We start from the raw sequence: 14,381 nt of genomic DNA, 5'->3' as shown, positions 1-14,381 counted from the left end.
GGCATGCCTCAAGCCAGAGTCAGTAGACAGGCTTGTGTTCCTCTCCAGAAACTTCTGTAAAAAGTAAGTAAAGGAAGATATTTTGTTTTACAGAATTTTATAATTTGATTTATTATTGTGCAAATTGTTCTTAGGGATACACTTCCTCATTCTTATTTTTTTGTTTGATTTGCATACAATGATGACAGCCTGGCAAGCAGTGTTGTTCATTTGTTTTGCACAAACAGACCTAGTTCATATTGAGGCCTTGTATATTTTTTTATTTTAATAAAGAAAATTCTTAATTGAATTATGTCTTGGCCTTTTTTAATTTGTTTAGAGAAAAACAAGGAAAAAACAAACAAACAAAAAAAAACAATATATTTGTGAATCATCCAAATCTCTGGAAAAAGATGAATTAGTTTTAGGCCATATCGCCCAGCCCCATTAGGTACTATCATTGTTTTATAATTTTTAATTTTATTTAATGAAAAATTGAATAGCATACCTTTTCATAGAAGTACATTGACTCCCCAGCTCTTGCATCCATCTGAATACTCCCCCAGAACCACTTAAAAAGGAGAATTTAAAAACAATTCGTACAATTCAGACGTTCGTATATTTTTCTAAATTACCTTTTCCAGTGAAAACAAAAAAAAACTAAAAATAAATTGACAGTTTTGTGGAACTACAGATTTTAGAATGCAAGGATAAACTGTAAGGCAGACTGATTGTATCAAATAACTGCATAAAGCTGAAGAGCATGGCAAATTCTAATGTGAAACCGACAGCCCCAATTATAACCTACCCTTCATAAAAACACTACTGAAGACATGGCATGGAAGCTTTAAGTTTTCAGAAACAGAGATGCACGATATTTCATTATATTTAAGCACACACACGCTCTGCAGGTTAAGATTATTCAGATATTTTGTAAAACCTATTTTTTCCCCTATTTTTGTCCTCAAAAGAGATGATTAATTTAGGTCACGTTTACCTCCTGCTTTACAACATATAACCTCTTTGATGGTATGAAAGGAAGTTCCTTTATGGTGTTCTCTTCCACAACCAAGTGAGTGCATCTTTCATCGCCAACATCCAAATACTGACCACCTGAAAACAAAAGAAACAGACAATGACCAGAAAGTGGAAACGCACACACTGCTGTAAACTTAGAGACTTTAGGCCTAAGGTTTACAGATCCATACAATAAGTATTTCTCATGACATCAGTTATGGTTATCTACTAACATTGTTGGATGATCAATTATGTAAATGTAGGAAAGAAGACAGAAAAATTACATGGACTTTAATATTCTGAATGGATGAGGACATCTTTACAAATCTGTGGCAGTCACATGGGTTAACTGACAAAACAGAATTACATATTCCCTCCATCCATCATAGTCTAAGATGATTCCTCATATATATGATTCCTCATAGCGTACATACCTTGCATTTCTGTCATTTCTTCCATGCTTTTCTTTTCATCATCTGAAAAGCCCAGAAAGCTGAGCACACAGTCTTGAAAAGGAGATACTTTGAACTCGGTCCGAAACTCATCAACTCCTGCATTGAAATTGCTAAAAAGAAATGTTTTTAACCTTCAGCAACTGACTATTAATCTACAAGACAAAATGTACAATATAATACATTTTATTTTGGTTGGAGCAGTTAACATTGTTTCTAAAAGTGTGACTATCTAAAGAGTCCTGCATTTCTTTCCAGTTGCAGCAGATTCACACACTGGTGTACCAAGTCTCTTTCACAGTCTAGATGATGTCACAGTACTGCAGAAAAAATGCTATTTGTAGGGGTTTTTCTGTGGTATTCAGTGGGCTTGTGTTAGAACAGTCCTGGAAAAACCCATATGATATTAAACGGAAATCTATCACCTACAGGTTGAACAGGTTTAACATCCAAAAGCATTCCAGATTATCCTCTTGACAGTTATGAAGCACAGGAGAGGCTATCTGAGAAGCAGCATTTAGGCTAGCTGAAAGCTGACAAGAACAGGGGGAGTCTTGTCTCCTAATTGACATTAGAATATTAAAATCAAGAGAGGTCACTAGCAAAAGTCAAACTATATTTTGTTGCACATCATCTTCCGTTTCATTTTATTAAGTTGCCAGTTTCCGCTCTGGAAAACTAAGCATATCCTACCCCACACAAAACAGTAAACAGTAATTACAAAAAAAACCAGTAATCTTTTACTCATGCAGTAGCAATACTCACATCTCGTTCCTTCTCTCCCAGGCTTTATATATCCAATCTGGCTTTAGGATCGGTGTGCCCATGCACACAGCAAGCTGTAGCAACAAGGATTATATTGGGTTACTGGGAATGTTGTTACCAAGTACAATAAGAGGTCTCAGTGACCCAGGAGTGTGGAGAACAGCAGCACTCTGAATAGAAACATCTTGCATTCACTGTGAAGTTCTTTTTAAAAATCGGCTGTGGTGGAAAAAACACATTTCCATATTAAGTGATTGCTGGAATACATTGTTTTCATAATTGCATTTTCCCTTTGAGCAAATAGGGCTGTTTTAGATAGTTAGTTTGGTAATTACTAAAGGTTGATTTATACTTCTGCGTCTGTGTCTCTGCGTACTGGCGTTGTACGCAGACGTTCGCGTACGTGTCTGCCAACATACTTGCACGTAAGGTTGATGCGTCCATTGGGGGCAGTGTCGCATAACACATCACTATCTACAGAAAAAAAAAAAAAGATTTCTATGGTGCACCTACGATTGTATGGATACAAATTACTGTTAATGACATGTTACAAATTGCAAATACAAATTGCATCCTGTATGTGCAGATCTCTATCGTCTTGCTACAGCTGGCTAGAGACTTAACACTAGAACATACATACACACATCTCTGCGTATGTGAATTTCTCCTGCATATCCGTTCTTATGTTACTAAATTTGAATAAAATACATATACGGCATTTCAGCTGTTAAACTCCTCAAAATGAATGAGCTATAAATACATTCTCCAACCACCAGACCCGCAGTTTATGCGATATGCTATAGCCTACTGAATATAATAAATATAGCCAACAATATGGGCTTTGTAATCAAATTAGCAATCGTGAAAGATTTATAATTATGTTGATTGGTGAAACACGTGATTTTCTACACATCATATATTCATTATAATCATTATTTATTGTATTAGATTTGCACCTGATGTGTAGTTCGAGGAACAAAATACTCATTATATGGACAAATGCATTTCATTGATGGGGAGATGCATTTTAAATACTTTCGTATGTCACCACATCGTTTCTCTGACCTGCCACAGCACTAAGCGATTGGCCGCGGCTCTTAGAATCTCACTGCTCAACCAATCAGCGCTGGCTTGATGCGCAGGACGCAGAGACACATGACGTACTGTTGAGATTTCGGAGGAGTGTGCGTTGGCAGAGACGCATACCTACACAGAAGTATAAATCGGCCTTAACTCAAATGCAAATCCTAACCCTAACTTCTAATAAAATTGATAGATTGATTGTTGGACAATGACTTTTTCCTTTTGTAGGTACAGACTGTACCATGAGATTTTTAATGGATTTGCCTTTTATAGCCAAACAGATGTGTGAAAATTCTTTGATCACAAGACTACTTCAAGGGTTTTTATGCCACACCTATCTAGTGTTGCACGGTATACTGAAAATTATTCTTTAATACTAAAAACAAAAACGTTAATTTTGTTACGTTACCGTACTTTACAGTACTTGTCAAATGTTTCTCACGTCGTCAAGATTCAGAGAATCGATTAAGTCTAGTAATTTATTTGAATCGGCGAGCTTTACCCCATGTATAATTAATACCATAGTGTATAGCGTTTCTACAAGTATAGAATGGAATAACTTTTTATGTATTTAAATGATCATTATGAGGAAAAAAAAGTCAAAATAAACATTTATTGATAATTACATTTCTAGAAAGATTGTTAGAATAAGCCTTTTCAGACTCACACAGCAATAAACATACTGGCAGAACAACTGCAAGCGAGAGAGTAATTTTTTAAGAAAACAAAACATCTGTCCACTACAAAGATTTTATAAAATGTAGGCCTAATTTCGCTTGGGCTGGTGGAAGAAGGAATGTTTTCAGTAATGCTTCAGCATGTGGAATTCCTTATAATGGAATTGAAAAAGTTTTTTTTTTTTTTGGGTCATAAATTTTGGCCAGTATGCGGACATGTTGAAGGTTGTGTTTCAAATTAAATTATAAAAGTAATTCCCTGAAAAAACGATGCTGCTGTTCTGTAACACATTACCCGTTTGTGAAATATTCCATTATATATTAGCCCATACGGTGTAAGTTTATAGTTATTTTGTATTTTCTACCCATTTTACAGCATATTGTTCAAAGTTTGAAAATTAAGTGGTAATTCTGTGACTGTGGCTAATAAGTTTATTTTTTTAATTCATTTCTTGCTGTGTATTTTACATTTTTGCATTATTTACTTGTAACCACTTATTGTCAACGAGCTCCATCGTGTATTGATTTGTTTGATCTGCGATTACTGTCATAGGAGAGAAAACTAAATAGCTTAACTTTGCCAAAACAATACGTTACCCGTAGAGGCAGGTTATAATGCAGATTTATAGACCAAATTGTAAAGGTGGAAATGTATCAGTTGAACAAAGGGTGCGGGAGTACAAAAATCTTCACGAGAATGGCGTCAAGACTTATTGTATAGTCTATAAGTGTAACAAAGTCCTTGATCATACAAGGACCATATGGTCATGGCCGTATCCACCATTGAGGACACCGAGGTCCAGACCTTGGTATTTTTTTCAAGGTGTATTTTAAAAGTAATAAAATAATTGCCTAATAATGACTCTTTGGTGCTGCAAAGATCGTACAATGCAAAGATAACCGACCTGCTCAAGTGACTGCTTGCTTGAGTTGACCAATGAAATGGGCTGGGGGGCGGGCTTTGCACTGCACTGTGCTGGAAGAGATTTCTCTATGACAATCGACCATGTCAACACACGGGGCAGGCAGGCACCTTAATCCGCCCAAGCATTATGAGGTAACTAGAGAATTTTACTAGTCGTCTGCTTGTAGTTCATTGCCATGATTCATTCCCACCCAGTCACACATCATCTGACAAATAGCTCCAGTGCACAGTCGCGCTTCGTTAAATAGTGGCGGTCCATCATGAGTAAACTAGCGAGCTACCGGCTAACATTAATTCCATCCATCCAATGACGGACTGATATTATGATATGCTTTTCTTTCATATCAGTTTGTGTAGGGTTGAAATGCATGTTAAAATGATGAGTTACTACTATATATATTTTTATTTTCATTGCAAGATTATCCTAGCAGAAGCCCGTAACATTTGCAAATAAATATCAATTTATCAATTTCGACACAGACGAAAATGAAAAGACTATATCAATTAAAGCTCAGCTTTGGGAAGGGAAGCAACAGGGAACAACGAGATGAGAGAGAGAAAAAGAAAAAGAGAAGATGATGGAGATGAGAGACAAAGAGCAGGTACTACCCACTGTGCTCAAAATATGATTAGCATGATGTTACTGTGCTGTTTAACACAAACAACAACTGACCTGATCTCATTCAAACAATGTAGGCTAATTACCACAGTGAAATGTGTTCTTTGGTAATTACAGTGAAGCCTATAGGTTCAAATTATTGGGTAAATTATTTTTACTACACTTTGGCAGGAGACAGAAGTGAGGAGATAAAAAGAAAGGGACAGGCAGTGTGCTACTGCACAGACATGGTTTTAAAGCTATTATTATCCAACGTTCTAAAATGCACATATTCAATAAGGGAAATCAATATTCTTCGCCTCCCAACCCAGCTAGCAAACTTAGTTTTTAAACCCTGCATACAGCCATGCATATGGTGGCTTCTGATGAGAGAGAAAAGGTAGATAAGTGTCCTGCACACATGCACACACACACCTACCTAACATTAACAAATGCAAACCAATTGCTTCATTGTTACAGTTGATGCAAAGTATTTCAGATACCAAGCATCACTGTGTAGACTTGTAAAGCCTTATGTCTCGGTCTAATTAAAATTATCTTAAAGTTACGCCCCCATTTAGAAACCATGTTCACAATATATCTATCGGAGAAAGATTAAAACTGTAGCTATGTTTTTTGTTTATTATGCCGTCACAATAGTCTAGTCCAGTGGTTCTCAAACCTGTCCTGGAGTACCACCTACCCTGCTGGTTGTTGATCCAAACAAACTCTCAATTACTTAATTACCCATAATTTCCTAAAATCAGTTATTATTATTTTTTTTAATCAGTAGGGGTTTAAAGTTTAAAATTGTATAAGGAAATTAAGGAACCAATTTAATCACTTACATCATTAAGAGTCAAATGTAATCAAATTATTCCAATTTCTAAACCTTTAATATATTTTTACACTTTCTGAAGAATTTGTTACAAATTGCACATGTAATTTATGTTAAATGTTCCCCAACAGAATTGTATAGGAAATAAAAAAGTACGATTTGGGACATATTTTGGTTTTATCGGTGCATAATTTTCTGCTGCGGCCCCCCATCAAATGCAACCTCTGAAAATTGGCTCTAAATCACCAGACATTGGGAAACCCTGAATTAAAGGGTTCAGTAATTGAGAGCTCGATGGGCCAGCGGTGTGCCAGGGCTTCTACCCTTAGACATCCCTCGTCTAGATTAATTGAGAACCAATGAGGGCAAAGGCTCAGATGTCTCATCACTATCTGAGGTCTATCCGAGCCCTCCCGTATTGTTCCCAAATGAGGCTAACAACCCGAGGGTTGAGCCTCCGTTTGATCCCGTCGATGCCACTTCTTGAGTGGAGGTCTGCTGTGGACAGTCTGGATGGAGAAGAGATGCTTGCCTGACCAGAGTAGAATATCGGTCACCAAACGCCGAAGACTGGGTGACTACGTGCCGTGGCTGATATACAACACGATCGTTGTGTTGTTCGAGCGGACAAGCACATGCATGCCCCTGATCACCTCTAATAATAACTGCAGGCAGAGAAACACAGCCTGCAGCTACAAAAATGTTGTTATTTGGAGACCTCACCACAGGGTGTCCCACACACCCACTCTTGCTCAAAGACACTAATCTTGCAGTGCCGGTTTTGCACGGGATGCGGAACCTTGTGGTTGAACCACACTTGTAGGGGGTGCATGTGCAGGAGACCCAGAGGTAAGAAAAGATACTGCTGCCATCTGGCCCAGAGGATTTTGGAATGTCACGATATACACATACAGTGAGGGAAAAAAGTATTTGATCCCCTGCTGATTTTGTATGTTTGCCCACTGACAAAGAAATCATCAGGTCTGTAATTTTAATGGTAGGTGTATTTTACCGGTGACAGACAGAATAACAACAAACAAATCCACAAAAACGCATTTCAAAAAAGTTATAAATGGCCCCGTCCATCGTCCCTTTGATGCGGTGCTGTTGTCCTGTCCCCTTAGCAGAAAAAACCCACAAAGCATAATGTTTCCACCTCCATGTTTGACGGTGGGGATGGTGTTCTTGGGGTCATTCCTCCTCCTCCAAACACGGCGAGTTGAGTTAATGCCAAAGAGCTCGATTTTGGTCTGACCACAACACTTTCACTCAGTTGTCCTCTGAATCATTCAGATGTTCATTGTCAAACTTCAGACGGGCCTGTGTACATGTGCTTTTTTGAGCAGGGGGACCTTGCGGGCGCTGCAGGATTTCAGTCCTTCACGATGTAGTGTGTTACCAATCGTTTTCTTGGTGACTATGGTCCCAGCTGCCTTGAGATCATTAACAAGATCCTCCCGTGTAGTTCTGGGATGATTCCTCACCGTTCTCATGATCATTGAAACTCCACAAGGCGAGATCTTGCATGGAGCCCCAGACTGAGGGAGACTGACAGTTATTTTGTGTTTCTTCCATTTGCGAATAATCGCACCAACTGTTGTCACCTTCTCACCAAGCTGCTTGGCGATGGTCTTGTAGCCCATTCCAGCCTTGTGTAGGTCTACAATCTTGTCCCTGACATCCTTGGACAGCTCTTTGGTCTTGGCCATGGTGGAGAGTTTGGAATCTGATTGATTGATTGCTTCTGTGGACAGGTGTCTTTTATACAGGTAACGAGCTGAGATTAGGGGCACTCCCTTTAAGAGAGTGTTCCTAATCTCAGATCGTTACCTGTATAAAAGACACCTGGGAGCCAGAAATCTTGCTGATTGATAGGGGATCAAATACTTATTTCCCTCATTAACATGCAAATCAATTTATAACTTTTTTGAAATGCGTTTTTCTGGATTTTTTTGTTGTTATTCTGTCTCTCACTGTTAAAATACACCTACCATTAAAATTATAGACTGATCATTTCTTTGTCAGTGGACAAACGTACAAAATCAGCAGGGGATCAAATACTTTTTTCCCCCCTTACTGTATACACACATTATATTACATACATACACACACACACACACACACACTAATATATATATATACACACACACACACACACACTCACCTAAAGGATTATTAGGAACACCTGTTCAATTTCTCATTAATGCAATTATCTAACCAACCAATCACATGGCAGTTGCTTCAATGCATTTAGGGGTGTGGTCCTGGTCAAGACAATCTCCTGAACTCCAAACTGAATGTCTGAATGGGAAAGAAAGGTGATTTAAGCAATTTTGAGCGTGGCATGGTTGTTGGTGCCAGACGGGCCGGTCTGAGTATTTCACAATCTGCTCAGTTACTGGGATTTTCACGCACAACCATTTCTAGGGTTTACAAAGAATGGTGTGAAAAGGGAAAAACATCCAGTATGCGGCAGTCCTGTGGGCGAAAATGCCTTGTTGATGCTAGAGGTCAGAGGAGAATGGGCCGACTGATTCAAGCTGATAGAAGAGCAACTTTGACTGAAATAACCACTCGTTACAACCGAGGTATGCAGCAAAGCATTTGTGAAGCCACAACACGTACAACCTTGAGGCGGATGGGCTACAACAGCAGAAGACCCCACCGGGTACCACTCATCTCCACTACAAATAGGAAAAAGAGGCTACAATTTGCACAAGCTCACCAAAATTGGACAGTTGAAGACTGGAAAAATGTTGCCTGGTCTGATGAGTCTCGATTTCTGTTGAGACATTCAGATGGTAGAGTCAGAATTTGGCGTAAACAGAATGAGAACATGGATCCATCATGCCTTGTTACCACTGTGCAGGCTGGTGGTGGTGGTGGTGTAATGGTGTGGGGGATGTTTTCTTGGCACACTTTAGGCCCCTTAGTGCCAATTGGGCATCGTTTAAATGCCACGGCCTACCTGAGCATTGTTTCTGACCATGTCCATCCCTTTATGACCACCATGTACCCATCCTCTGATGGCTACTTCCAGCAGGATAATGCACCATATCACAAAGGTCGAATCATTTCAAATTGGTTTCTTGAACATGACAATGAGTTCACTGTACTAAACTGGCCCCCACAGTCACCAGATCTCAACCCAATAGAGCATCTTTGGGATGTGGTGGAACGGGAGCTTCGTGCCCTGGATGTGCATCCCACAAATCTCCATCAACTGCAAGATGCTATCCTATCAATATGGGACAACATTTCTAAAGAATGCTTTCAGCACCTTGTTGAATCCATGCCACGTAGAATTAAGGCAGTTCTGAAGGCGAAAGGGGGTCAAACACAGTATTAGTATGGTGTTCCTAATAATCCTTTAGGTGAGTGTGTATATATATATATATATATATATATATGTGTGTGTGTGTGTACACCGATCAGCCATACCATTATGACCAATGACAGGTGAAGTGAATAACGTTATCATGGCACCTGTCAGTGGGTGGGATATATTAGGCAGCAAGTGAACATTTTATCCTCAAAGTTGATGTGTTAGAAGCAGGACAAATGTCGAAGTCGCTCGGATCCTTACGCTTGCCCAAGTGACAAATTGTGATGGCTAGACGACTGGGTCAGCATCTCCAAAACTGCAGCTCTTGTCGGTGTTCCCGGTCTGCAGTTGTCAGTACCTATCTAAAGTGGCCCAAGGTAGGAAAAGCGGTGAACCGGCGACAGGGTCATGGGCGGCCAATGCTCATTGATGCACGTGGGGAGTGAAGGCTGGCCCATGTGGTCCAATCCAACAGACAAGCTACTGTAGCTCAAATTGCTGAAAAAGTTCATGCTGGTTCTGATAGAAAAGTGTCAGAACACAGTGCATCGCAGTTTGTTGTGTATGGGGCTGCGTAGCTGCAGACCAGTCAGGGTGCCTATGCTGACCCCTGTCCACTGCCAAAAGTGTCTACAATGGGCACGTGAGCATCAGAACTGGACCACAGAGCAATGGAAGAAGTTCAACAATACCGAGTTCAAGGTATTGACTCCAAATTCCCCAGATCTCAATCCAATCGAGCATCTGTGGGATGTGCTGGACAAACAAGTCTGATCCATGGAGGCCCCACCTCACAACTTACAGCACTTAAAGGATCTGCTGCTAACGTCTTGATACCACAGCACACCTTCAGAGGTCTAGTGGAGTCCATGTCTTGACGGGTCAGGGCTGTTTTGGCGGCAAAAGGGGGACCTTCACAATATTAGGCAGGTGGTCATAATGTTATGGCTGATCGGTGTATATGTATATGTATATATGTATATGTGTGTATATGTATATGTATATGTGTGTATATATATTACTCAAAAAAAAAATTTAAGTAACACGTAATCATCACAGTATAACACCAAGTCAATTCAACTTCAGGGATATCAATCTGTCCAGTTAGGAAGCCTAAGCGATTGTGAATCAATGTCACCCATTTTGGTGCAAATGAAAGTGATAACAGGTGCACTGGAGAGGCAACCGCTAGACAACCCCAAAAAAGGGAATGGTTTTGCAGGTGGTGGCCACAGACAATTGCTCTCTCCTTATCCTTTCTGACTGATTCTTCTCTAGTTTTGCATTTTGCTAGTGTCCTTGTCACTACTGGTACCATGAAGCGGTACCTGCAGCCCATCCAGGTTGCACAGGTAGTCCAGCTCCTCCAGGATGGCACATCCATACGTGCTGTCACAAGAAGGTTTGCTGCGTCTCCCAGTACAGTCTCAAGAGCATGGAGGAGATACCAAGAGACGGGCTGTTACACAAGGAGAGCTGGACAGGGCCGTAGAAGGGCATCAACCCAGCAGCAGGACCGATATCTGCTCCTTTGTGCTAGGAGGAATAGGACGATCACTGCCAGAGCCCTACAAAATGACCTCCAGCGGGCTACTGGTGTGCATGTTTCTGACCAAACTGTCAGAAACGGACTCCATGAGGGTGGCATTAGGGCCTGACGTCCTCTAGTGGGACCTGTGCTCACAGCCCAGCACCGTGCAGCTCAATTGGCATTTGTCAGAGAACACCAAAATTGGCAGGTCCGCCATTGGCGCCCCGTTCTCTTCACAGAGAGCAGGTTCACACTGAGCACATGTGAGAGACGTGAAAGAGTCTGGAGGCGCCATGGTGAACATTATGCTGTCTGCAACATCATCCAACATGACCGGTTTGGTGGTGGGTCAGTGATGGTCTGGGGAGGCATATCCTTGGAGGGTCGCACAGACCTCCACATGCTAGCCAACATTACCCTGACTCCTGTTGGGTACCGGGATGAAATCCTCAGACCCATCGTCAGACCTTATGCTGGTGCAGTGGGCCCTGGGTTCCTCATGGTGCAGGACAATGCCCGCCCTCATGTGGCCAGAGTGTGTAGGCAGTTTCTGGATAATGAAGGCATTGATGCTATTGACTGGCCCTCATGTTCCCCATACCTGAATCCAATTGAGAACCTTTGGGATGTTATGTATCGGTGCATCTGACGCCGCCAAATAGCACCACAGACTGTCCAGTAGCTCACTGATGCCCTGATCCAGGTCTTGGAGGAGATCCCCCAGGACACCATCCGCCATCTCATCAGAAGCATGCCCAGACATTGTCGGGAGTACATACAGGCACGTGGGGGACATACACACTACTGAGTCACATTATGAATTGCTGTGATGAAATTCATGCAAGTTTGAACAGCCTGTGATGTCAATTGTTTACTTTGATTTTCGGTGTGAGTTTGAATTCAGCCCTCAATCGCTTGGTGATTATGGTTTCCATTGACCATTCTTACACCATTTTGTTCTCAACGAATTACATAATGTACAGTAAAGATTTTGATGTTTAATATATTTCGTTCATCGAGATCTGATGTGTGATTTTGAGCAATGTGTGTGTGTGTGTGTGTGTATATATATATATATATATATATATATATAATGTGTGTGTATATACACTCACCTAAAGGATTATTAGGAACACCTGTTCAATTTCTCATTAATGTAATTATCTAACCAACCAATCACATGGCAGTTGCTTCAATGCATTTAGGGGTGTGGTCCTGGTCAAGACAATCTCCTGAACTCCAAACTGAATGTCTGAATGGAAAAGAAAGGTGATTTAAGCAATTTTGAGCGTGGCATGGTTGTTGGTGCCAGACGGGCCGGTCTGAGTATTTCACAATCTGCTCAGTTACTGGGATTTTCACGCACAACCATTTCTAGGGTTTACAAAGAATGGTGTGAAAAGGGAAAAACATCCAGTATGCGGCAGTCCTGTTGGGGTCGAAAATGCCTTGTTGATGCTAGAGGTCAGAGGAGAATGGGCCGACTGATTCAAGCTGATAGAAGAGCAACTTTGACTGAAATAACCACTCGTTACAACCGAGGTATGCAGCAAAGCATTTGTGAAGCCACAACACGTACAACCTTGAGGCGGATGGGCTACAACAGCAGAAGACCCCACCGGGTACCACTCATCTCCACTACAAATAGGAAAAAGAGGCTACAATTTGCACAAGCTCACCAAAATTGGACAGTTGAAGACTGGAAAAATGTTGCCTGGTCTGATGAGTCTCGATTTCTGTTGAGACATTCAGATGGTAGAGTCAGAATTTGGCGTAAACAGAATGAGAACATGGATCCATCATGCCTTGTTACCACTGTGCAGGCTGGTGGTGGTGGTGGTGTAATGGTGTGGGGGATGTTTTCTTGGCACACTTTAGGCCCCTTAGTGCCAATTGGGCATCGTTTAAATGCCACGGCCTACCTGAGCATTGTTTCTGACCATGTCCATCCCTTTATGACCACCATGTACCCATCCTCTGATGGCTACTTCCAGCAGGATAATGCAGCATGTCACAAAGGTCGAATCATTTCAAATTGGTTTCTTGAACATGACAATGAGTTCACTGTACTAAACTGGCCCCCACAGTCACCAGATCTCAACCCAATAGAGCATCTTTGGGATGTGGTGGAACGGGAGCTTCGTGCCCTGGATGTGCATCCCACAAATCTCCATCAACTGCAAGATGCTATCCTATCAATATGGGCCAACATTTCTAAAGAATGCTTTCAGCACCTTGTTGAATCAATGCCACGTAGAATTAAGGCAGTTCTGAAGGCGAAAGGGGGTCAAACACAGTATTAGTATGGTGTTCCTAATAATCCTTTAGGTGAGTGTATACACACACACAGAGTTATATACTGTGTTACTACACCTAAGCACTATGTGGCAGTGTTACACACAGCTCCTATGCATAGAAGTTAAACTGAATTCCTACAATGCGCACATTGTTTGAAAGCTTATTCTCATCATTCAGAGCCCGGGGGGTAAATGCAGTCTGCCGGGGGGGGGGTTTGATGTTCTATCAAACACTGAGAAGTTCAGATCCGATTATGTAAAATCGTTGTGTATTAGTACACTGTAGAGTTTTCCGTCTTGACATTTTGAGCTCTCTATGGGTGTGTTGCTTCTACCAAAATGTGGATGGTCTTGAGTAAAACCAGACAAAATCAGTAGACTGTCTGGTTCCAGAATATGTCATCATTGTCAATATTTTCTGAGATTTGATATTCCTGCTCAGACCAAGTATCCCCCCATTGCCCCATTTCAGGGGGTATAAAAACAATCAGAGTGTCTCATCTTTCATGATATACCAAACACTTGGCAAGCAACAACAGTGAAGAGCACACATTGTATTAAACAGAAGAATACTGACTTGGTGCCCGTTTAAGGGTACAAGAGGGGTTTGTCAACTTAAGAGGTTAAATTTTGTTAAACAAAACAATTCCATGATTTATCTCCAATTGTTTATTTGTTCTATGGTTTAATTTCACAGTACATTGAGACATTAAACTGCATACATTTCAATAAAAACTGGAATAATTGTGTTCTAAAACTGTAGTGTGTATTATTTCTTAACAGATACCCTTATCCAGGGCGACTTACAAGATATAAGCGCAATAAAAAGTGTGTATAATATATATACATACATACATACATACACACACACACACACATTATATATATATATAT

The 14,381-nt window shown here is 40.8% G+C and overlaps 1 protein-coding gene across 6 annotated transcripts in view; it reads right to left on the bottom strand.

Annotated features, from left to right (window-relative positions):
* Nucleotides 1-14,381, bottom strand: part of ect2 (epithelial cell transforming 2) — an 87,905-nt gene that overhangs the window by 47,330 nt on the left and 26,194 nt on the right. For all 6 annotated transcript variants that reach the window (XM_066708814.1, XM_066708816.1, XM_066708817.1 and 3 more), the window contains 4 exons: nucleotides 2,214-2,287; nucleotides 1,431-1,561; nucleotides 977-1,092; nucleotides 488-550 (listed from right to left, as the gene is read on the bottom strand). In XM_066708814.1, coding sequence (XP_066564911.1) covers nucleotides 488-550; nucleotides 977-1,092; nucleotides 1,431-1,561; nucleotides 2,214-2,287 — 384 coding nt within the window. The remainder of the gene's footprint in view (nucleotides 1-487; nucleotides 551-976; nucleotides 1,093-1,430; nucleotides 1,562-2,213; nucleotides 2,288-14,381) is intronic.

This window comes from Amia ocellicauda, chromosome 7 (genome assembly GCF_036373705.1).
Source record: "Amia ocellicauda isolate fAmiCal2 chromosome 7, fAmiCal2.hap1, whole genome shotgun sequence".
NCBI lineage: Eukaryota > Metazoa > Chordata > Actinopteri > Amiiformes > Amiidae > Amia > Amia ocellicauda.
The sequence above is the reverse complement of the archived record's forward strand: the minus strand, read 5'-3'. Positions and strand labels throughout refer to the sequence as shown.